This window comes from Fukomys damarensis, unplaced genomic scaffold (genome assembly GCF_012274545.1).
Source record: "Fukomys damarensis isolate Sample0158 unplaced genomic scaffold, DMR_v1.0_HiC HiC_scaffold_28, whole genome shotgun sequence".
Classification (NCBI taxonomy): domain Eukaryota; kingdom Metazoa; phylum Chordata; class Mammalia; order Rodentia; family Bathyergidae; genus Fukomys; species Fukomys damarensis.
The window spans coordinates 22,038,739-22,063,903 of NW_022900940.1; the positions used below are offsets into that span (position 1 = coordinate 22,038,739).

The 25,165-nt window shown below is 43.0% G+C and overlaps 1 protein-coding gene across 1 annotated transcript in view; it reads right to left on the reverse strand.

The window, feature by feature from the left end:
* Positions 1 to 1,679: 1,679 nt before the first annotated feature.
* Cmtm8 (CKLF like MARVEL transmembrane domain containing 8) overlaps positions 1,680 to 25,165 on the reverse strand; it is a 93,203-nt gene continuing 69,717 nt past the window's right edge. The window contains exons 4-6 of the mRNA XM_033756927.1: positions 14,946 to 15,119; positions 5,219 to 5,335; positions 1,680 to 3,672 (exon numbers count right to left, since the gene is read on the reverse strand). Coding sequence (XP_033612818.1) covers positions 3,589 to 3,672; positions 5,219 to 5,335; positions 14,946 to 15,119 — 375 coding nt within the window. The 3' untranslated portion in view covers positions 1,680 to 3,588. The remainder of the gene's footprint in view (positions 3,673 to 5,218; positions 5,336 to 14,945; positions 15,120 to 25,165) is intronic.

The following is a 25,165-nucleotide window of genomic DNA, read 5'->3' on the forward strand; positions in this document are numbered from 1 at the left end:
CTTTCACCTGCCTATTATTTGATCAGGTATTTTTTGGTCTCATTTTTGAGTTCTTCATATATTCTAGATATTAATTTTCTGTCCATGGGATAGCCAGAAAAAGAAATGTTTCCTATCCAGTAGGTTGTCTTTTCACTCTGTTGGTCGTTTTCACTGATGTGCAGAAATTTGATGTGATCCCATTTGTTGATTCTTGATGTTATTTCTTGTGAAACAGAGGTTTTGTTCAGAAAGTCCTTGACCACACCCACATCTTCAAAAGTTTTACCTATTTTATTTCCTAGAAGATTCAGTGTTTAACATTTAGATCTTTGATCCATTTTTATTTTAGTTTAGTACATGGTGAGATATAAGGATCTAAATTCAATCTTCTGTATGTGAATAGCAAGTTTCCCCATCACCACTTATTAAAGAGGCTATCTTTCCTCCAGTGTATATTTTTGGCCTCTTTGTCAAAGATCAGAGACAAGGGCTGGGGATTTAGCTCAGTGGTTCCACCACCTGCCTTGCAAGCATAAGGCCCTAAATTCAATCCCCAGTACCAAAAAAAAAAAAAAAAAGATCAGAGGCTGAATGTGCCTGGACAAGATTAATTCCTTTGAAAGCCCATATTTTACCAGGCATGGTGGCTCACGCCTGTAATCCCAGCACTCAGAAGGCTGAGGCAGGAGGATAGCTATGAGTTTGAGACCAGCCTGGGCTACATAGTGAGTTCTAAGTCAGTCTCAACTACATAGTGAGACCCTGTCTCAAAAAACAAAACCAAACAACCACAACAACAACAAAAAAACCAAAAAAGTTTCGGCCCAGTCTGGGCAACTTTGTAATTTAGTGATAACCTCAAAATAAAAAATAAAAAGGGCCAGGGATATACGTAGCTCAGTGTGAAGGCTCTGGATTCAATCCCTAATACAAAAACCAAAACCTATCTTTTCAGTTAAATTTCAATAAAACTCACTTTTTTATGAAAAACTATCTTTCCAATTAAAACAATAATTGTCTAGGGGGCATAAATATGGACTTTGAATTGACTTTCTACCAAGGGCTGCACCCTCAGTGTTTCTAAATGTCTGTGTTATACACAGAGATACTTTATGTCTTTAAAATCTTAAAATCTTGCTAATAATACCCTGAAGGGATTTCCCTGTGAAGGGAGAAATTTAATGATCTGAAAATAAATTATTGGTATTGAACATTCTTATCTCTAGATTTTCTTGTAGTTTTCAAATATTGGATAAATATTTATCTTTCGGGGTTATGAACTGGAAATAGCAATAGAAAGAGATTAATTGCCTAAAGCATTTCATTGATCTTCCATGAATGAGTAAATACATCAAATTAAAAACACTCCTGGTTCCATCAAAGAGGACACGAAAGGCGGAGAGGCGAATGCAGACTGAGCACCAAGGACAGCAAACACTCTTTCAGGTAATATTCGGGTAATTGTGCACTCTCTTTCGGGTAATATTTTTCAGACCCCACCCTGAAACCTATTCTTCTTAATGTCAGGTATATTATGTGAGGCTGTATTCTTTCCCTGCTTTTACAGAAGAAAATATTAAAGCTGATCCAGTTTAAACCCGATAGCTTCATCTAATAATGGTTTGTCCGAAAATGCAAACTTGAAAATTGTTTGTGAACAAGAACTCTCCATATCCAAAAGAGGAAACAATATTTACCTTTCTGTTAAAAAAAATACTTCTGGTTGTTGTTTTGGTGAATGCTCCTGAAAATCTACAAATAAAGACAAAATAGTAAATGCCCCTAGATGGACACAAACTAGCTATTGTTGTTTTTGAAACATATCTCTTTGATGCTACCAGTTCAAGAAAGCCCTAAAATTCTAGCCTATTTGAAGAACATTTCAAAGTGTGGGTTTATGGCACTTTTCACCCCAGAAGTTACCTCCTATAAATGAGGTCACGGTTATAGAAGTAACACATACTCCGCAGTACATAAAAGGGGCCTCCTTCGCTGTTTTCAGAAATAGACCTCTGTAGGTTACTGGTTTTGGTTTTTTGGCTTTTATGGGAACTTGACTGCAATATAATGTGCTTTAAGAAACCCACAGGATATGTGGAAGGCAGATGTGCTTCTATGATTATGAGAGGGAGCCAGGGACAGAGAAGCTGAGCACGTAGCTGTGACTAGTCATTCAGATTTTCAGCAGAATCGGCAAGTGGCAGACTGTCCTCGTGACATGGAATGAGCTCTAAATAAGCCTGCGACACCAATTTCTTGCAGGTTGCACTGAAAAGGCTCCACCTTCCGCAGCTTGCTAACTGTTGGCCCAGAGTGGCCTTGTACGGTGCTCACCACCCCCACACATCTGTATGTTACGCCCTGCACTTGTCTTTCGAGCCTCCTCCCGCTACTTCTTTGGGCCTCAACTGCAACCCAAAAACATTCTTCATGGACACTTTCAGACTGTTCTCAATTCTCCTACATAGGGATGAACAGGGCTTGGAGGAAGGGTACAAACAACATAGAACAGAAAGAAAAAGCACTGCTAAACAGAAAGAGACAGAGGTGGATACCACAGGAAGTCATATTGAGAGAGGGCATGGCCTCAACTCTGTTCATGTCATCAACTCTACTAATGTTTCTGCGGCTTGCCTTTTTTTTTAAAGCTAATGTTGAAAAATCATCCATGATACCTGCTGTACCAGCAAGAACCATCCTACCTAAAAGCATGCCCTCTAAGTGCACATTGGCCTTGATGTTCTGAATTCTTCCCATCGTCTGATAATGCCTACTAATGATGCTACAATATATTTATGTGAAAGGTTTGAAATATTGAGACTTTGTGGTCTAGAAGTTTCCATAAAAAATGGCACACAGGCTACACAATATGCCACAGCGGTAAGCAAGATGACTTTAAGATGTATGTACATATTATCATTTTAATGATTAGCTACTTATTTTACATTATTAAAAAAAACCCAAACATCGGAGCACATCAACCCCTGCATTTGGCAGCACCACTGATCACATTATCAACCTCAAGGTCACGTCTCATTAGCTGCTTCCTAGGCCACTTGTTGGGAAGTGGGAATCATGAGCGCTGTGACCCCAGATTTCGGGAGCTGACTCTCTGCTGCCACCCTTCCCTGAGGACGGTGGACCAGTGTCTCCTGACAGCACCACCCCTCGGCGGCCCAGCCAATAAGGATGATAATATTCCTATAATACCCAGCCTCTGGCTTCCATAGCAGGAGGTCTCCTTTCTCCAGTCAGACACAATTCCCTGAGATTTTATAACATTTAATCACAAAAGAATCTGGCATTTTAAAAGTTAGGTTTATAAACTTGACACATTCTTAATATCAGCAATTTGTCTATTTATGCATTATCTAAGAAAATAAGGTCTATGAAGACCTCAACCAGATATTTAAAAGTTCATTACAAGCTATAGCACTTTGTAAATAAGTATTCAGTTTAATTATAGCAAACCACTGTGAACCAATTTAACTAAGTATATAAAAACATTAGTTAAATACAATTGTTTGGAAATATACATTATACCTACAGCTGTTTTTACAGTGAGATTCTTCTTTTTTTTTTCCTTTTAATTATCAAAATGGTAAATCATTGTATGGTCCTGGATCTCCATGCTATAAAACTGAAATATGTGTTTCCAGCGTAGCAGATGGTGACCAGGAAGGCAAAGAACTAGAGAAAACAAAGCATAATAGAAAGCGGGCTTAGGGCACATTCTAATTAGCAAAAGTTATCATTTCACGTCCACTGAATCAAGCACATTCAACATTCCCTTGGCTCCAGGCTTTCTCATCTGAAATTACTTTATTGGTTCAATTACCTTCCTTCTCAAACCATTTCTGGCCATGCTGTTTTTATTTTTTTTGAACATATCTGGAAAGCCTATAGTTTATCTCAAAATAACCTCAGGGAGTTCACTTAGGAGTACATACGGTAGGGAGCATCTAAGAAAAGTATATCACTTCTAATCTAGTACAGGCAATTTAGACCAGGGCTCAACCTCAGGGTGCTACAGGGTCAGCTCATGCAAATGAGCCGAGTGGGCTGGAATACGGAACAAGCCCAGCTGGTGTGCACTGTGAACGTAGGCAGGAGAACCAGGCCCTTCTTAAGGGGAGGCACCTTTTACAGCCCGGTGCTGTTGTTAACTGGAGCCCAGTCTTACCAACGCTTGTGATTTTTAATGTCATATGTATCTGTGTTCTCTACTTTTCAGCAGAGACTTTAATATCTGAATAGAAGTAAAAAATAAGAGAAGCCCCCATGTACCGTCAATTTTAACGTCATCATTCTGGCATTCCTAACTCCAAATAGGCTTCTTTGGGGGATGGGATATTATAAGGGCCACTCTTAGAGCAATTCTTAAAACTAGTCTTTAAAATTAGAAAAATAACACACAATTTTGGTTTATAAAGCAACAAAAGTCATAACTAAAAATTTGAAGTTTCTTTCCCCATTCTCCTCTTTACCAATTCCCTCCTTGGAAAAAAACCTCTGTTGGCCTTTATTTTTCTAGGCATTCCCAGGGCATAAGCAAACATTTCTACTCAAAACAAAAACAAAAACAACCCCCGCCCCAGAATACAGTGGACCTTTGACTTACAAACTCAGTTCGTTCTCAAGGGCTGGTTATAACTCAAGTTGGTCAACTGAAGGCTCAGGCTCCTCTACACAGCCTTTGAAGTCTGTCTCCTGTATACAGGCAGATTTGGGGCCTTAGGAGAGACACGTTGGCCCCGATTTCTCAACCCCACACAGGAAAGGATGTTGTAATGTTCCTTCCAGAACTCTCTAAATATCTGTATCTGAGACCATCTGGAAGCACAAGTGGCTGGCATTTAGTTCCTAACTCAAGACTTTGGTTGTAAGTTAAAACTAAAATTCTGGTCATAACCCAAGTTGTTTGTATTTCAACTTGTAACTCGAGGGTCCACTGTAAAAGGAACCATACACTCAGCTTTTGCCCCTTCCCTGCCTCAATAAGCTCCAAGCAGTAGAAGATTCCAACAGCCCTGCTCCCTCAGCCTGCTCCAGCCATGTGGCTGGACTTCAGCAGAGGTTTCAGCCTCGGGGCACCTCAAGCCACCGGGAGGGGCATTGTCATTAGTGCAAGTGGGATTTTTTTCCTGCAGATAATTTTGTTCTCCTTCTTGACACTAGTAGGCCTTGGAAAGGGAGGAGGAGGAGGAACATGGCGGGGGCTGGCTGGGGCACTCACCGATGAGGCTGCCCAGCTGTTGAAGTTGTGACTGTCCCTCTCTGGGGAGACAGAAGTAGCATCCACAACAGCGGCTGAGAGGTATAAGATGAAGGCACTGCCATTGAAGCACAGGCCCTGGAAAGGCAGAGGGGCAGTGTTTAGGAGGGAGACACGGAAATGGCCAGAGTTGTACCTGGTGTGGTCAGGGCCCAAGTGGACAGCAGGGGGGAGAGTGGAGCCACCTGTGAGAAGGCATCTGCGAGAGAAGGCTTCACAGCAGCGCCTGTGTCAGATGCCAGCCCACCCTGTCCACCCAGACCACGAGCTGGTCCTTAGCCGCAGCTCTTCCTTAGCTGGCTCTCAGCCATCATCTCACACAGACATCTGTGTGGTGACAAGTGGTGGGGGAAGGCAGCAACAGATACTGGCCTCGTTCTGTGGTCCTGGCCTCTGTGGCGGCCTTTCACTCCAGTCCCTGCCAGAACTAGGAGAGACTGTCACCCAAGCAGGCCGACTGATGTCCTAACCCCTGGCTGTATGCTGGGCAGGGCATGTCAACTGAGATCCTCTTTAAGAACAGAAGTTCTTAAAGCTAAAAAGGGGATTACAGATACTATCAGAGCCCTTTGGGGACTATTTCTGCTCTTGGCTTTACCTTCTTTTTTCCGACTTTTAGAGGAAAGAGAGATATAAAGCCAAGTTGGTGACTAGGTTTTGGTTATATTTAAACTCAAGGAAACTATACTCCTGAGGGTGTAAGGCTTGGTCCTGTCTGCACTCCCAGGAGAGGCAGGGCTGGGCAGAGGCAGGAAGAGAGATGCCTCTCTGTGTGTGGGCCCTGTGGTCTATCACCTTCCCTAGTGAGCAAGACAGGTAGAGCACTGGGCGGGCTTCGCTTTTCTAACGGAGGAAGAAAGGCACAGAGACAGCATTTTCTCCACACAGGCCCTGGCGTTCTGAGATGAGGTGTATAACCCCTGAAACCACCTCAGCCCTCAGCCCACACTGTCCCTGGGTGTGGGGCTCCATCAGGGTCACGGTTGGGGTTCTGGCAGCACCCGACACTCACCTGACATTAGAACTATGTCTTCAAGGAGCTCTGGTTTCCCAGGATGACTCATTATAATAACTGGCTGTGTGTGTTTTGTTTTTGGTTCAGGAAGACATCTGTGCATTTTAAAAAAATAAAATCTTTTCCCCCTGCATCACCCCTTAGAATACAAAGTGTTGCACATTTACTATTTGCCAAGTGAAGGACTCCCAGTTGTTTAAAGATGTAGAAATAGTTCAATGTAGCTACCTTGAAGGAATGGGAGATCTTTTTATTTTATACCCTTTTACAGGGGAACTTAAACTTATTTTAAAAAATAAACTAGCCACGTATTACTTTTGAAAGATACTCTCATTTTGTCTCCCAGGTAATACATACTCCCCATTCCAAACTAAATCCAATCTGGCAGATACTGCTACCCTTCCTTTTGGGGTCCAGGCAAACTGTCACACAAACGGGGGCCACAGAGTTACGTAACTTTTTTTTTTTCAATTAAAAAAGATACAAAAGGCACCTTCTCAGGTAGTCCCCATAGACTGGTCACATGATTGTCACAGCCCCTACATCTCACAATTAACTTTCTCTACTGATGGGCATCTGGATGTCCCTTGTTTTCTGGGATTATAGGCACTAGTGTGGTGAACGTCTTTGAATGTAAATTTTGGGGCACCCATTCATATCCAGGTCCTCACAGGAGGGGTGAGGATGAGTGTTTAGAGGGTGCTCAGTCTGGTCAGAGTGCGCTTGACCTTGCCCACGTGGCTGTGACATGAAGGGTCAAACAGAAGATGAGAAAAAGACTCCCTGAATACCTGAGCTGTGAATGTGTGGCCTAATCCATTTTCCCGAACTCTGTGGAAACGAGACATTCGTATTTCCTTGGAGGGAAATGGGGAAGGGTTGGTGAGAGATGAGGCGCCGGCGGAGGCATTCTTCCCCCGCGCCATTTCACTGGGGCCTGGCCGGCTTGTGACAAGACTCCCCTAACAGCATCTCACGGGGCCTAACTGTGGCTTCTCTGGGCTCACATAATAGTCCCAAAGGTAAATATGTGGTGAGGATGCCTGGCTCAGGCACTGTAGTGAAGACACAGTGGAAAGACAGTCAACAAAAGAGCAAAGAAATCCATCTCTGAGATGGTTAAAGACTAAACAAGATAGCAGGAGGGCTACGAAAGTGAAAGAGGACACAGGAAGACTCTAGAATGTCACTGAGCCTCACGGACACAGGAGGGAGAGGAGGCTCTTGATCTGGGGCTGCTCAGGCTAGAAGAGTGCACATGCCTGTTCTTGAAACATCCACGGGTAGTGGTGAAGACAGAGCTGCCAGCATAATACAGGTTCTTGGAGCAGGTGGCCAACTGTTTTTAGAAGGAGTAAGGAGAGGCAGCTATTCTTTTTGATTCCTCTTTGGTATCACAAAGGCTCTTTTTCTCAAGTGAAGGCACATACACATAACAGCTGACAACTCTTTGCTGGTCCGCACCCTTTAATTGTGTGGGGGTTTCAGACTGCAGTCTGTCAGAAGTGACTCTGAGCCACACGGGCCACCCCTGCACAGCCTCCCTTCCCCGTGTGAGAATTCGCGCTCCAGGAGCCCAGCTCCAGCTATGGCCAACTTGCCACCCTCCAAGGTGGCCCGTCCTCTACCAGACAGACTTTCAAAGAAAAAAAGCCACATAATGGAGGGTGGTCTCTCTCACTCACACACACACACACACACACACTTCCTAATTCAAAGAATCAGAACTAAGCTGTAAATTGGCTTATATTTACACTACTATGCACAGTACTTTCTGGTTTGCCTGATTACTCCTAACTTTTTTTAGCTCCTGAGGCTAAAAGGGTCTTAGAGGAAGGCTGCTGATGACATCCCTGAGTAGTACGGGAAATTTCAGGTCTGTAGACCAGGGCAAGGAGGCCTGAGGTGATGTACATTAGTGCATGGATTTGGTAGCAAGAACTCAAATGAATGATTAAAGAGAGATCGTTTATGCCTCTCAGGTAACAGGCATTAGAGCCAGAGCTGTCAGACAGCCACAGGGTATTAGGAAAATACTCCTTCCTTCAGGCTGGCTGGCATCTGGGCTTCCCATCCGCAGAGGGTGGGAGGGCTGCTTCTGGCACAGCTGCATCCTAGCTACTGAGTGGGGTGGTGGGATGGGGGGCACAGGCCCTGCCCTCAGGGGTGACTCAGCACGTTTACACCTTGTATCCCCATGACCAAGTGTCAGGGTGCCTGGGAAGTGTAGACTGGTGGGGTGGCCATGGCCCCATCTGAACATTCTATGACTGAGAAGAAAACGGATACCGCAGGATAATGAGATGGTCAAAAATGCAAGGTTCTTGGGCTGCTGCCTGACACTGGGTTCTTGAAGACTAGTGGAGGACAGAACAACTGGGGTTCAGCATCTGGCACTCCCCAAACCTCCACAGGTCTCGATGGAGAAGACTTTTACAAATAGCAAAAACCTATAAAGTGCTACAATGCAAAATAGCAGTTTGTTTTGTTTAGCTCAGAACTAACAGGCACGCGAAGGCACTAATTGCTGAATGAGGCATTTGGTCTGAACCTGAGATACAGGGCACGGTAAGGTCTTGAGCTCTGAAGAGACTGGAGCCACACGATCATAAAAGTGTCAAGATGAAAAGGACCATTGCCAGCACGTTCACTCCTCTGACCCTGAACACCCGCTTCCTATGGGCTAGGATAACTAGGCAGATCTTAAAGGTAAACTCCCTTAACTGTCCTGTGAGCATGATTTGTATATCAGCATATGAGAATGAAACGTAACCACCCAAATGAAGTCAAGGCTGTAAAACCCTATAAAAGGAGGAGTTGTAACCCAGTGTGTCACTTCCAGGCACCTACACGATCATAAAAGTGTCAAGATGAAAAGGACCATTGCCAGCACGTTCACTCCTCTGACCCTGAACACCCGCTTCCTATGGGCTAGGATAACTAGGCAGATCTTAAAGGTAAACTCCCTTAACTGTCCTGTGAGCATGATTTGTATATCAGCATATGAGAATGAAACGTAACCACCCAAATGAAGTCAAGGCTGTAAAACCCTATAAAAGGAGGAGTTGTAACCCAGTGTGTCACTGATCCAGGCACCGCTTATGTGTGATCGACCCTTGTTGATGAGTAAATGTTATTTTACTTCCATTCTGCTGCCTGTCACTTGCAAATTCCTCCCATAACAGTCTAAGTGAGCAGTGGGAAGAATGGCTCCTTCCTCTGGCTCCCTAGAACTTCATTGGTTTTTCTTTCCAGTATTTCTAAGCTATCACTCTGCTTAATGTTATAATTAAGCCTGAATATATCATTGGAATCTGAATATATCCATTAGAGTCTGTCTTTTAGGGGCAGCAGAGATGTTCTATTCATTGACTGTGTGCTCTCCGGCTCTCGCCTCCATTGCCAAGTATCAGTGGAAGAACCATTCATGTAGTCTTGCTTGTTTTGTTTTTTTGAAACAGGGTCCTGCTATGCAGTTCTGGCCTCAAGTGCACAGCAATCTTCCTGGCTCAGCCTCCCAAGTGCTGTGATTATAAGAATGTGCCTCCATGCCTAGCAAGCCATTCATATTTGATAGAACAGCTGTAGTCTAGGCAAAGGCTGCCACTACATGAAAATTATCTCTTTATTTCCTGTCCTGTACACAACCAGCTATTAGAGTTGCTCAGTGCTACTTTGAGTGTTGTCCGTGTGGTACCAGCCTTAGTAGTACAAATAAGTCTCTTAGAAAATCTCATTCTCAGGCCCAGCTCCTTACTGATCATAAAAGGTCTACAGGGAATTTCCAGGCAGGACATGTTCTCAGCTACATGCAGAAAAGCTTATTTTGAATCTACAGCTAAGGAGGAAAGTAAAGGAGGAAGGACATAGCCAGCCACCAGGAGAGAGGCTGCAGGGCATGAGGTGGATGAGTAAACAGACTTGAAAATGACTTCTGTCCCTCATCTCACTGGCTATGCGGCTTTGGACAAGTCGCCTCTTTGAGCTATTTCCTCTGTGGCAGAGCTGCTAGATGTCTTCTGTGATCTGTTCATTCTTCTCATAGGGTAGCAGAGTTTTTAGGTGAGCATATGGCCATGCAGAATAAGATTTTACTTTGTAGCTTTTCTTGGAAGAATCACATTTAGGCTAACATGATGCAAGTGAAGTAATGTATGCAACTTCAACATTACAAGTTGAAGGCAAGAAGTGTGCCCTCTCTATGCCCCTTTTGTTACCTTTTCTCTCTAACTAGATGGTAGATGTGACGGCAGGTACTGAAACTGTCACTTTGGACCCCAGGCCAAAAGTCAAGTGTTAAAGATGGTGGAGCCACAGATAGGAAGAACCCAGGGTGCTCTTTGATCTCATTTGACAGGTGACTTAAATATGGACTATTATAGGACAGAGAAGTTTTAAGCCAGTGCTGTATTGGATCTCTCTGTTGTAGATATTAAACGTATCACCAAGATGACTATACTCTAAACTTACAAAATGGCAAAACCATAGAAGCCCCACAGATCTCAGAGGAGAGCGTACTGCTAAAGAACAATGTGAACCGCGAAGTGTTCTACCTTCCCTTATTCCTGCTTCACAACCTCGTCCACTAGAGAGCAGTTGGAGACAGCTGCTTCACACCTGACTGTGCTTTGCAGACTAAGTCACCTGGCATGAGTAGTTAATGGTGACAGGAGGACCCACAGATCCTGTCATGACGCCGTCCCACCAGGTGACAGCAGGTTCAGGCAGGAAGGTGCCAACTTCCGGTCAGCCTTTGCTCTGTCATCCGTGCAAGGATCTTTCAGAAGATTTGTGGTGACAAATGGGATCCTTGGAGCTGCTCTGACAAAAAGACCACCAAGACATATCTGTGAGGGCCCTTCCGGCTCAGGATGGCACAGTGCAAATGGTCCCTTCTGGGGGCATCCAAAACTGGAATATCAGTGTGTAGTGGGAGACAAGCAGACTCCAGAGTGGACAGCTGTGCTTGGCCTTACCTCCCAACATCCTCTGAGTACCTAGATTTCTTCATCTGCAAAATGGAGATAATCTGTTCCATCTTTGCAGAGTCACTGTGAGGACCGAACAGCACAGAATCTAAAGGACCCAGGGTGACATCTGACACACAGCAGGCACCTAGGCATGTGAGGCAACGTGCCTGCCCAGGGGAGCTCACAGGGCTTGTGGCCAGGTCAGCAGGGATGAGCAACAGAGGAACAGTCCTCAGGAAATGCACTGTGTCGGCCCTGGTGCTCAGCACTGAGAGGGCTTATTTTATTGTTTTAAATTTCTAGCTCAGATCAGATCTATCACGAAACTCATCCAAGTCTTTCTGAGTAAATGGTATTAGAACAGTTGTAGTCTAAGAGCTCAGAGGTGCTTTTGGGATGCAGCTATAGCTTTTGCGGGCTATTAAAGGAGAAAACGGGTGATTTTGCACCTCTCCAGACATATTAAGGGAATGGACTGTTGTTCAGATTGGGTTCCGGTTCAAAGCTTCTGCCTTATCGAATGGTGAGCTAGACCGTGAGACACTAGTGTTTTCAGTGCTTCAGGAGTTCACTCCCAGCCAAGTTTCTGGGGAGATGAATACCTTCTCTACAATCTGAGGGTCCCTCAATGCTAACATTCAGAATAAACTCTAAAGTCATTTGGCAGCAAAAATGGACTTGAACTAACACGGGGGTGATGTGGTCTTTATTCTCCCACTTAGCAGGAAAACATGTTTCTACACAAATACATGTGTATATTTGAGTGCTGCTGCAGACTCAGGGCCACATGTCCCACATTGTAGCAAATACACCAAACCGCCTTATTACCTTTCTGAAAATTAGAAAAGAAAAAATCTTAATTCACATCTGGCCTAAAGGTTTTGATTCAGGGATTGTCATCCCATGAGTATCTGTAAACCAGTGCTCCGACACGTTAGGAGCCTAAGGAGTACATGGAATGCTTGGGATAATAGGCGTTCCCATGCTCTCTACAGAGTTCCTGATCCAGGGGGTGAAGAGAGGCCTACAATTCTGCATGTCTAACAAGCGCCCATGACACCACCGGCCTGGTGCTCGCGGCACTCCTGAGCTGTGTTGGGACACTGCAGCCGGGGAACACTGTGGTCCTGTTTATTTTGTAAGAGCCTCAGCTGGCAGCAGGCAATGCAGAAGTACAGTCTGAGCCTTCAGTGTTTAGGGGACGGAAACTTCTCCTAGTCTCTGCTCTGAATCTTTGGTGAGAACCACTTACTCAGCTCCCAGATGCTCTACGGAGTTGCAAACTTGCTTCTTTGTTGGCACAGTAAATAAAAGCCCCAATCAGAAGTCAGACATACTTGAGTAGCAGAAAATGAAGTTTGGAAAAACTGGCTCTAAATATTTTATAATAGGGAAAGTTCACCCAAAAACTCAGCTTTCTGGATTAAACAATATACCAATCCTGGCAGTACGTTTCCGGATTATTTCTTTGAGAAGTGAAGTATATTTTCAACTTGTTTAAGATGCTAAGAAAGTGTGCCTGTGGGGCAAGAATTCAGTAGGAAGCTGGGTTTCCTCACTTGTGTGGGCTGTCTGACCTTCACACATGACAGACAGCTCACTGCCTTGTTTGAGGACATAAATGACGAAACAGTTCTGAAGGGACTAAAGGTCCTGTTCTTGACTTCTGGTTGGGGTTCTTATCTACTGCTCAGGCAGTAGCAGGCAGTCAGAAAAAAAAATATGTGTGTGGAAATCAAGGGATGTATGAATCTATGCAGTTCTGAGACTCTACAACTTATTTTCTTTACCTATAACATGGGGACATACGTTAGGATGACAAATGCTGATCAGCTAATCTAGTGGTTTTAAAATCACGGCGTGCCAGAAGGGGGCAGCATTAATTTTTAAAAAGTATATTTAAAGTCAAAATTTTTAAAAAAGAAAGGAAATAAGACAACATTTTAGGCTTGAAGAGAATATGTATGATTTAGACCAGCGGGGAGCAAACTGCCGCCTATGGGCCACATATGGCCCATCAGTTTTTGTAAATGAAGTCTTACTAGCATATCGTTGTGTCCATTCATTCACAGACTGCCCGAGGACACTTTTGTGCTGTGAGCAGAGTTGATTAGTTGTGACAGAGATAGGAGAGCTCAACAAGATGTCAATACTTACTCTGTGGTCCTTCACAGAGAAAGTCTGCACGCCTGTGATCTAGACAATCTAACTAGGAACTGAGACTCGAGCGCAGGTGAAATCAAGGTGCTGCTCGCTCCTGTGTTCTATCAACTTTGCTCCCATTACGCTGTCCAAGTTCCTCTTCCAGGTGCACAGTCACATTCTTCAAGAATGACTTTCAGACTCATCTATCTCCAAAATGGCGTTCCTTCAATGCCTCCCTCACTTTGTGCCTTCTTTCCCTGGTGTTCTCTCCCTGCTGGCTGATTTTGAGCGCAGTGAGGCTGTGCTTCCTCCTGCCCACTGGGGAAGCAGGACACTGATCCCATTCTGGCTGTGTCTGCAGTCAGTTGTGAGCACCTTGTTTGGAATAACTTTCAGAACTTGAAATGCATTCCTTAAACTCTACTGAAGAACTTTCAAACTTGGATGTGGGGAAATAGCCAATAGTCAATCAATCTGTTTTGTAAAATAAAAGAAGACTTGTTTCTTGTGGGGCTAACTTAGCTTTGAAGGCAACTTAGAGCAAAGCCAGGCGCATCTGAGCAAAGCCAGGCGCATCTGAGCAATGGCTGCACTATTTGAAAGCCTGACAACCTAACTGCAGCCTACAACCCTCAAGTGGGCTGTATTTCACATTTGGTTCATAAGTCAGTTATGCAGAACTGGATATTTTTGAAATATTGGTTGAAAACAAAAAATAGTACCATTCCAGCACTCTGTTTTATAAATACATTTATATATATGTGGCGCCACTTGGAGTTTTTTAAAAAAATCATACGGCCACTTCAAATTCCCCAACAAGACTGCAACACTCCAAGACAAAGGGAAACTCATCTCCTATCTCCACGGATCCACTTATGACATATGTTCAATTCTCAGGATAAAACTAAATGTTACTTCCTCTCTAAAGAGTTCCCAGGTATCCGGGGCTGAGTATACACAACCCACTGCAGCGCATGGCATAGGCCCTGTGTCTACTTATATCTAGTCCCCCTGAGCTTGTGTGTTAACCTTGTGTAACCACAGGAGCATGGTGCCTAGAGCTAGGACAACAATCCAACCACCCTGGACTACTCTTGCTTCCCAGTGTGAGCCACATTAGATTTCATTTTTCATCCCCACTCTTCAGACTCAGCCTACCCTAACATCAAAGAGTTATGGTATGCATAGGATCAGGGAGAGGGTGGAATCAAGGAAGGAAGGAAGGGAGATCTGCAGAGGATGGCGCCCTGATACCCCTGTTTGCAGGTGACATTCTTTATAGGGACTAATAAACTAGAAAACTGAGCTTTTCTTGATTCAGGCTTCTGAGTACTAGTTTGCTGTTTAGCTTCAGAGGAATTTCCGGACCTTCAAATGTGTTCAGTTTTACATTCTGAGAGGCAACCTTGAGAAACAATCAGATTACGTTGTCTGCTGTGTTGGGTGCTCCATGGTGTGGCCCACTGGTATGGGTAGAGACAACTCTGAATTGGCTAAAAGACTGAACACTACCCTAGCTAGTGGGCACTGTACAGGAACACCTCCCATGCCTCCTTACCACTGTGGTCCAGGGCACCTGGGGAATCCGGGTGTAGGTCATTGTTATGTAGATGATGAGGAAGAAGACGGTGAGGACCCAATAAAATACAGCGACAAACATGACCCAGCCAAACGCAGGGACTCGAAAGTACTCAGTTCCAGCAATAAGGGTCCATACCAGTAATCCCAGCACCTGTAAAAAGTAGAGGCAGTAGAAAAGGAGAAACGAAGAAGAAAGTGGGAAAAGAGAAAAAAATAATTATACAGAATGTCAGTGCAACTTTCTTGAATGTATACACGTGCACCTGACTTAAAAATGGGGACTGCACACTCACATGCCTACAAATGCCAGGGGGACAAGAGAAATGACGACGCGGGCAGGGCAAACGGGTCTTGTTCTAAGGGGGATGCTCTTCATGTAGCTCCTGCCAATCTTAGTGGGCTGGTTTCACCAAATCTCCTCCCCTCCAAGGAGAACGCAGGAACTTGGATTTGTCCATGATAATCTTATTTTTAAAATACTGGAACTGAGAGTCTTAAACACCATGTGGGACAAGACAACATCCATGGCTGGAATTTGATCCCAGGCTGGTATCAGGAAACAAGACTGCAGGCCACTCAGCAGTGGTCCCGGGGACTGATCTGCTGTCAAGCCTGTGGCGTTTTGTGTCAACCTCCGGGTCACTACTGCCCTCCTCGCAGATGGCAGACAGCATGTGGGCTGAGCCGTCAGAGGGAGAACGAGAAGGGCCCTGTCCAGACAGCGACACTCAGGATTTTCTCACAAGTTCTGGCCTCTCCTCACCATAGCCCATTTCTGCATCACTGTGGAGGAAGGCAAAACCCACACTGGGATCAATATAACTCAGTGACCAAAGGAAAACCCCACATTAAGAGCAAAGAAACTGACTAAACTGAAGGTGTTCTGAGTCCCGAGCAAAGAAGGCCACTTACATCCCAGCACTTTCCAGGGACAAGGAGGACTTTATTCCTAAGTCATGGAGAAGTTTTCATGGGGACAGCATCAAAGTCTAGGGTGTCAAAACAGAACCAAAGGCAACATACAATAGTGGTACATGCATACTCATGTTTATAGTGGAGCAACTTACAATGGCCAAGCTCTGGAAACAGCCTAGATGTTGTCAATGGATGAATGGATAAAGAAAATGAGTGATATATCCACAATGGAATATTACTAAGCCATAAAGATGGATAAAATCATGTCTGCAGGAAAATGGATAAAACTTGAGACTACCATATACAAAATAATCCAAGGGCCAGGGATTTAGCTCAGTGGTTCCGCCGCCTGCCTCACAAGCTCAAGGACCTGAATTTGATCCCCAGTACCAAACCAAACCAAACCAAAAACCCCGAAATAAGCCAGATTCAGAAAGTAAAATATTACATATTTTCTTAAAATAGAAATAGATAAATGAATAAAATACAGGAGGGATGATAAGAAACTAGAAGGTAGATTCTCCAGAAGGAGATGGGAAGAGGAGGTAGAGAGGGAGGGAGGTAAAGAGAATGCAAATGATCAAGATGTTATACACATGCATTGTATCAATTCCCTAAAGTGAACATTACTATTCTGTATGATAAACATGCACTAAAAAAAAAGTCCAGAGTATGACGAAAGCTTTCAGATCATTTCTGTGTTAGCTTTCTTTGTAGTATAGAGAATCAAATACTAAAGTAATGCTAATCACAAAACTGGGAGGATAAGTTTCACTCCTCTGTTTATCACTTGGGCACCTACAACATGACAGGCTCTCTGCTCTCAGGTCCCGAGGACAGAGTGGGATTCCAACTGCAGAGCCCCTGCCCTCAGGCAGCTTGGGGTCTACAGGGAAGCGCATCTGAGTAGGTACAACTGTGCAGCTGTGCAAAGCGTTATGCAGGAAAGGAAAGAGCATAACCAGGCTCTAGGGGGATGTAGCCTTGTCCCCAGGCAGACAAGTGTCAGAGAGGGCCATGCTGAGGACAGCCGGAAGCCTGAAGGCACTGGTAAGATGGTGGGAAAACAACACCGTGCAGAACGCACTGTGAGCAAAGGTCTAGGGCTTGGCAGGGCTTGGCTGCCTTCTAGAACCTTTAAGAAAGCACAGTAAGGAGGTCAGGACAGGGGTGCCAAATGTTAGAGCAGGTGGGTAGTATCAGATTGTGTGGGCCCAGGAGGCCCAAGGACTTTGTACTTTATCCTCAGGGTGGTAAGAGGGGTTTAAGCAAGAGAATGATGAGGTCAAGTTACATTTTTTTGACAACACAAGCCACATGTGAAGAATGGACACGTGGAGGGGCAAAGGTATGAGGAGATGCCTTCAGAAAAAGCAAAACTCATGTGGGAGAAGATGATGCTTTTTCAAGACCAGGATGGTGGCAGTGAATACTGAACAGTGGGTAAACTCATGACAGATTTTAGGAATAAACAGGGCTTTGTGGATTAGAAATGGGGGAGGGATAAGCTGCAATGACTTATTCCAGATCTCTAAAAAGATTCAGGAAGTGGGCTTCACGGATGTAGCTGAAACAATGGAGGACCAGGTTAAGGGAGATGTGCATGAGCTCAGGTTTCACTATACCAAGTTTGAGAAGCCTGTGGACCTATCAGGCAGGGACTTAAAATGTAGAGGCTGCAGGGACTAGACTTTAGGTCCTTTTTTAAAGGGAGATGACTTTTGTGACTCTCACTAAGCCCAGGTTTCCCAAGACATTTAAAACTGCTTCCCAAGAGAAGGCCATTTCTGTGTTTGAATTTGGATGCCTGTGCTGGGGAGCAGGTAACAGATTCTGGGCACTGCAGTTTTTCCTTGTTAGAGTTGGACATTGACTCTGTTTTATCTGCTTGACATTATATATGAATTCCAAAGAAAAGGCGCTTAATGGAGATGTGTTTTTGTGCTTACATCTGTAGCAACAAAATTTATTGAAAGTGAAGATGTACAAAATGGATGTAATTCCAGAAAGCACCAAGCCTCACACTAATGGGGTTTTAGAGGCTGAATTCATCCTAAATGACAGGTAATCCATACACCTATATTTGACATTGCCTTGGATCACTAGGGCTGGTAATGGATGCAATCCAGCAGAGCAGCATCTCAAACAACATTTTGGGCTTCTTGATTCAAAGTGAAAGGGTCAGATGGGCCCTTTGTTCATGATTCACACAGGAAACATAACAGTGAGTGAGAAAGCACTGCAAATGTGTTTATGGTATCTCTCTGGGATCGCAAGGGTTTAGGTTTCCTACACAAGCTTGCATCTAGCTAAATGGGTTCAACTAAGAGCTCTTGGCTATAAATGCAAAAATGTTTTTCACTAATAAGCAAGCAGAGCCTGCTGTCTAGAGTTGCACTGTTTAATCTGCTAGCAGCGGTCACTTTTACACACAGGGACAACAATAACCAAGCTGTCTCTCAAACAGCAGAATACTTGGCCTGTGACCACACCAGCAAGCACAGTAAAAAGAATGTCCCTGTCAAGAAAAGAATTGTTCTACCCTAGTGAATTTCCTAGGTAACTGAAATATATCTAGAGGCAAGCCTTTTATCTTTCCCCATAAGCAATACCGATGGAAATCACTCTACGAAAACTTTACTCATCTCCTGCTTGGCATGCGTATTTGCATGTAAGACAAATCCTAGATCTTTATGTGCTTAAACTACACAAATACTATTTATTTTTTCCCTGATAAGCATTTTTTTAAGGCTAAGAATTTTTGAACAGTAAAGCTAAGACTTTAAAAGTTTTCAAAAAATGATCACTGGGCAAAACATTAACACAGACGCATATAAGGAAATGACACCCTACCCCTATTTACTGGTGGCAAATGAAAGAAAAAAGCCAATATAAACAATTCTGTGTGTATCCTTCCTAACCTTTTTGCTTGCATTTATAACCTCCTCCTGCATATGCTTTTCTTTCCCTTACCAGTGTGAATCGGTGCAGTGAATGCCTGTAACGTGCTTCTGCCCTCAGCAATGGCACGGGGGACAGGGACACTCTTCCACACTACTGCGCGGTGCAAAGTTGTGCCATTTTCCACAGTTGCTCATATTCTCATTATTTACATAACCAGTCCACGACAGAAGGAAATTTATGTTGTCTCTTTTATGCCTGTACAAAAACGTCCAGGGAACATTCTCACAATATGTACCTCTGCATCCCTGAATTCCGGGGCAGAATTTCTAGATTCTTTTAAGCTTCAGAGGGACTGCCAATTTTTTCTCCAAAAAACAATGTACTCATTTACTTTCTGATCAGTGTACACAAGCTTTCCCCTTCCACCTTCACCAGACTAAATTCCTGTGTTTTGTTTTTGAGACAGAGTCTTGCTATGTTGGCTCAGACAAGTCTTGGGCTTGTAGTCTCAAGCGATCCTTCTGCCTCAGCCTCCCATGTAGCCGAGACTACAGACGTACACTGTCAACCCTGGCTAATTCCCAGGTTTTGAATGATTAAAACATAATTAAAAAAAAAGAAGAACCCGTGTTTTTCATTTCACTGCTTTACTGAAATACAGCATAGACCAGAAAAGGGCAACAGATTCTAAGTGATGAGCTTGGTGAAGTTTCACTAACTGAACGAACCTGTGTAACCAACATTCCCATTGAGAAACAGAATGTAGCCAGCCCCTGAATATCTCACCCTGGCTTCTGGTTAGTGTTTTCCCCCTCCAAAAGTAATAACTATTCTGATTTCTGACATCCTAGATTCATTTTGCTAGTTTTTTCTATCCCCATATATAGCAAATAGAATCCTACAGTACACACTCATAGGTCCAGCTTCCTTCATGCAACACTGTGAGTCAGCCACGACTAGAACATGGTTCCTCCATCCTTCTGGCTACACAGCCCAGGTCTCCAAGGTGAGTGAGTGGTCATCGGAATCTTCTGGAGGTTGTGTCTGAGCAGGCTGCTGGGCACTATGCCAAGAGTCTGTGATTCATATCTCAGTGGGATCTGAGAATCTGCATTTCTATCAAGTTCTCAGGTGCTGCTCCTGGGGTGGGGACTGGACATTAAAAACCACTGATGAGCCTGGCATGGTGGCACATGCATGTAATCCCAGCACTCAGAAGGCTGAAGCAGGAGGATCGCTGTGAGTTCAAGACCAACCTGGGCTACATAGTGAGTTCCAGGTCAGTCTCAACGACATAGTGAGACCCTGTCTCAAAAAACCAAAACCAAAACCAAACCAAACAAAACAAAACCCACTGATGTTTAGTGATCTTATTTCAGCTCTAACTTTCATTTTACTGATCAGTGTTGAGGATGGTAGAGGATTTTTTCAAATGTTATTAACCAGTTACAGTTCTTTCCTTATTTATTGGTAAGATTTTTTTAAAATCACTTTCTGATTTGTAGAGATCTTTACACAACTCCATGTGCAAAAAACTACATGGTGGCAAACATTTTCCCCACCTAGTTTTTTTTTTTTTTAACTTTATTGTGTCTTTTGTCATAAAAAAGTTATACATTTTTACACAGCTCATTAGTCACTAACTCTTGGTCACTAAATTCACTGGTCATTAACTAAATCTTCTATATGCTTAGGAAGATCTTCCTTAATACAAGATTATAAAATATATTCCCCTATATCATTTTGTGGTATTCAAAATGTGTTTATGAGGATTTAGGTCAGTGGTTCCGCCGCCTGCCTCACAAGCACAAGGACCTGAGTTCAATTCTCTGTACCAAAACAAAACAAACAAAAAGTGTTTATATTTTTAATGTAAATAGAGTTGAGTTTTATATATGGAGTAAGGAAATGATACTTTTATTCTTTTGCTAGCAAACTGACCCATATATGGTGACCTCGTATACTGGGTCAGCTTCTAAAATCCTTATTCCATTCCACTCATCTGTGTTCACTGCTGTGGCCAGTGCCTTATGCATGTATTTCATACAGTTTAGGCTTCTGGATAAAGATGTCAGACTGACCACATAAATCTAATTTTGCTCCCTCTCAAAATCCTTCCAAAATCATCAAGAGGAAAGGAGTCAACATTTTTTGAAACTTAGAACACATAAGGCCAAAGGATCAGAAAGCCAAATTCTGCACTGGTTAACAGAAAAGCCAAGAATAAAACCAACCTTACTGCGAAGTCTGAAATACTTCTGGGCCAGGGAGCAGAGGCTGAGTTGGGCGGGAGGTAAGGTTGTTGGTAAGCTGTTCGAAAACAGCTAAGGCCTTACATTCTGGCCTACTCCAAATTCCTGGGTGATGATTCCATTTATGTCATTAGCCTGCAAGTTTATTCTCCAAGTCAGGATTCTTCACACTCAGATTTATTAACACTTTGGGCCAATAATTCTTTTTTGGGTCCTGTGTGCTGCAGGATGCTCAGAGGAGTATCCCTGTCTTCTTACCTACTAGATGCCACCAACAAATCTCCACTTCTTCCCTCTTAAGGACAATAAAAAAATAGTCTCCAGATTATTGTTCACTGCATGCCCAACTCACTTCTGATTGGGAAGCACTCTAAAGGAGGTAAAACAAAGTAGAGTCTCTGAATTGAAGGACAGCTGAAGATTTGAGCTTCATACCTTAAACAAAAGCTTAAATTCAACACGAAGACTTCCTCACCCCATCCTTAAGCTCTCCCCTTACTTGGCTTTTAGAATATTAGCAGCCATATCTTCACTAATACACAAGAAAAGAAGCTAAAGATATTAGCTTTCGGGATTTCCCAACATACAGCTTCACCAGGTCAATCCACAATGAAGTCCAAAGTGGGAAGTCATCCATATGCTCAAAGCATGTAAACAGCTTTGCACTCCTGAAACACAGGCAGAAAAATCACGCTTCCTACATGAAGACTGCAAAGTCTATGTGACAAGGCAGGGAACTGAGACAAAACAAGCTGGGGGCTGGGTGTGGTGGTATGTATCTGTAACCCCAGCACTTGAGAGGCTGAGGCAGGAGGACTGCCAATTCAGAAGGCAGCCTGAACCATACAGCAAGACCCCATTTAAAAACAAACAAAAACCTCAAAACCCAAACCAAACTGGGAAAAAGTGACTTTGAAGAGGGAGAAGAAAACAACCAAGAGAGGGCCGGGGATTTAGCTCAGTGGTCTGGTGGCCTGCCTTGCAAGCACAAGGACCTGAGTTCAATCCCCGGTACACCCCCCACCCCCGGCGGAAAAAAAAACAACCAAGAGAAAAGAAATCTTCAGGACAGTCCTTCAAAAATAAAAATTGTTGAAATTAAAAGTAGGATAACAGAATTTAAAACTCAGTGGAAATCTTACATGAAAAACTGAAAAAACTTCTTAGAAATGAGTAAAAAAAACAAAACAAAAAACCGTGAGAGAGAAAATAAGCGAAAGATGGCTTTAAAGTGAAAGATGGCTTTAGGAGGTCAAACATCTGATGAGTAAGTACTGGGATAGAGACTAGATAAAATGGAAGAAAATAAATCAAGCAAGAAACAAACAAACAAACAAACAAAAAAACCCCTCAAGAAAACCCAGAATTTAAGGAATGGGTTTCTGTGTAAAAGGGTTGCTCCTGAGTACCCAGAATAATGCATAAAAACAGACCCAAACCAAAGTACATCATAAAATTTCTGAACATTAAGTACAAAGAGAAGATTTTTTAAATGATGAAAATACAAGTCACCTACAAAGGAGCAAAACAAGAATGGCTTTTAAACTTTTCTAAAAGAAAATATGGTATCAGAAGACAGTGGCCATTGTTTTCAAATTTCTGAAGAAAAAATGATTTCTAAGCTAGGAATTACTTAGCAAGATTTCCAATGAAGAGCAAGAAGAAAATGTATTTTTTTTTTTATAGGCAATGTCTAAAAAATGTACCTTTCCTGTATTCTTTTCTCAGCAATCTAGGACACTGAGTTTTAAAAAGGGAACACAGGACAAGCCAACCAAGAAGCACCTAGGAGAGAGGTGAAGGTGATCCCCAAGATAAAGCAAGATCACATGGCAGAGGTGCCCCAGTTGTGGAAGGCAACCAGGACAAAGTGTGGCACAGGGACTCAGAAGACAGGCTGTCATCACCACGCCCATGTTGGGTGTCACTTTCTTCATAACCTGTTTAAGCTATCAGAGAATCGCTCCACCAAATGGGAGAGGAAACCTAGAAAGAAGAAACAAGTAGTTTAACCCAACAGAAAGACAATGGGAATTCTAAAGATGCCTGTGAAGGGAGGTTCTCAAGAAAGACACATTCAAGATAAACACTGGACCCCTAATTATCTGATATGATTTGCTCTGTGGAAAAATTACTGAGAGGCTACTGGGAAAATAAGAGACTATTAGCTACAAAGAATATCCAGCAAATAAAAAAATTATAATATCCCAGTATAAAATAAATCCGTTCATTCTAAAACTTACCCTGAAGTAATATTTACATAAAGATAATAGGCACGGAATATTGCTTCAAACAAATTATAACACAGAGGGAGAAAGGATGAAAGATGGTGCTACAGACTCAAGGGGTCCTTGGAAAACTCACATGTTGCAATCCTAAATGCCAGTGTGATGCCATCAGGAGGTGGGACATCCAGGGGGCAATTAGGCTTAGATAGGGTCGTACAGGTGGTGCACTCGTGACTGGATCAGAATCCTTGAAAGCAGGGACATCAGCTCCCCCACCCCATTGAACCAAGCAAAGGCCAGTTGGGGATACAGCAAGAAGGCAGCTGTCTGCAACTTGAGGAGATAGCCTTCTTCAGATATACGCAGATGCCCTTCTGACACCTGGGAGTCTTGAACTTCCAGCTTCCAGAACTGTGAGAAATAAATTCCCAGTGCTTAAGGCAACCAGTCTACAGCAGTTTGTTAGGGCAGCTCTAGCTAAGAGAGAAGATACGGGAATTTACTAATTCTCATGTAAAACTCAAGATAGTAGCTCATGTATTATTTATAACTATGGATATGGGTAAAGAACAAGGTGTCTCTGGTGATTATCTTTGTTGGAGTAAAGAAGTACGGAAGTGAGAACTGGTATTTGTTATACGCCTTTTAGTTGTACAGAATTTTGTCACCCTATGATGTTGGTTGATTCCCTAGAAATTTCTGGCTAAGACTTCTGCAACAATAGTTGCAGATACCAGTTGTTTCTTTTTCTTGCATTAGTACACTGGCTAGAATCTCCAGAACTATCTTTGAGAACATAAGTGATGCTTACCTTATTTTATTGCTCATTTTTATTTTTTACATTTTTATGCTATGCTTTTGATGATAGGTATCTTCACCAAATGTCTTCTCTGAACAATAATCTAATGAGCTCACTTGAATGTCTTTGCTGTGGGTTTGTTTTTTGGGAGGGTACTGGGGATTGAACCCAGTAAGCTACATATCCCTGCTGTTTTTTGTTTTGTTTTGTTTTTTTTTTTTTTAAATTTTGAGACACGGTTTTGCTAAATTGCCCAGGTTGGGCTTGAATTTGCAATCTCCCTGCCTCAGCCTCCCAGAGTACTGGGATTATAAGCATGCATCAATCACTACAACTGGCTTCTGTCCCACTTTTAAAATTAAATATGGTATTCTTAATATAAACTTTTTGATGACCCAGGATCATCACTAATATCAAATATTTCAATACCTCCTTGGGCTGTAGAATAAGATTGCTTGTCCCTATTCTGAATGGTTCCAGATATTTATGGTTTTGAAGAAGAAATTTTTAAAAATTAAAATTGTTATCTCTTATGGCACTCACTGAACGAATTCCAACAGCCCTCCTATGCTCTTCATGTGTATAACCCACCCCCGCTTTCTCTTTATTCTAACAGTCTATGGACTAAGTAAACATATCTTAGATTTTACAAATCAAGCCAGGCATGGTAGTGCAGGCCTGTAATCCTAGCACCTTGGGAGGCTAAGGCAGGAGGATAGCAAGTTTGAGTCTATTGTAGGCAATTTAGTGAGACCTTGACTCAAAATTTTTAAAAAAATTTAAAGGGCTGGTGATGTTGCTCAGTGAAAAGACCCTCGGTTCAACTTCTGGCACCACCAAAAAATAAATTTAAAAAACCATACTGAAGCACGTAAACTTTGTCCCCGAGGACTGTGCTGTGCAGTTCAGCCCAGTCTGTGAGCTTTGTGACAGCTATCCTATTGCTCAGATTTACTTGATGGTAGTATTAAAGGGTCTCATTTATTCAAATACTGCTGGTTGGAGCAGGATATATTACACTCCTATGGCACGAGTTGGCCAGTTTATTCCTGACCGTATCCTAGACTGGTAAGAGCATCATTACAGTACTATGCCTGTG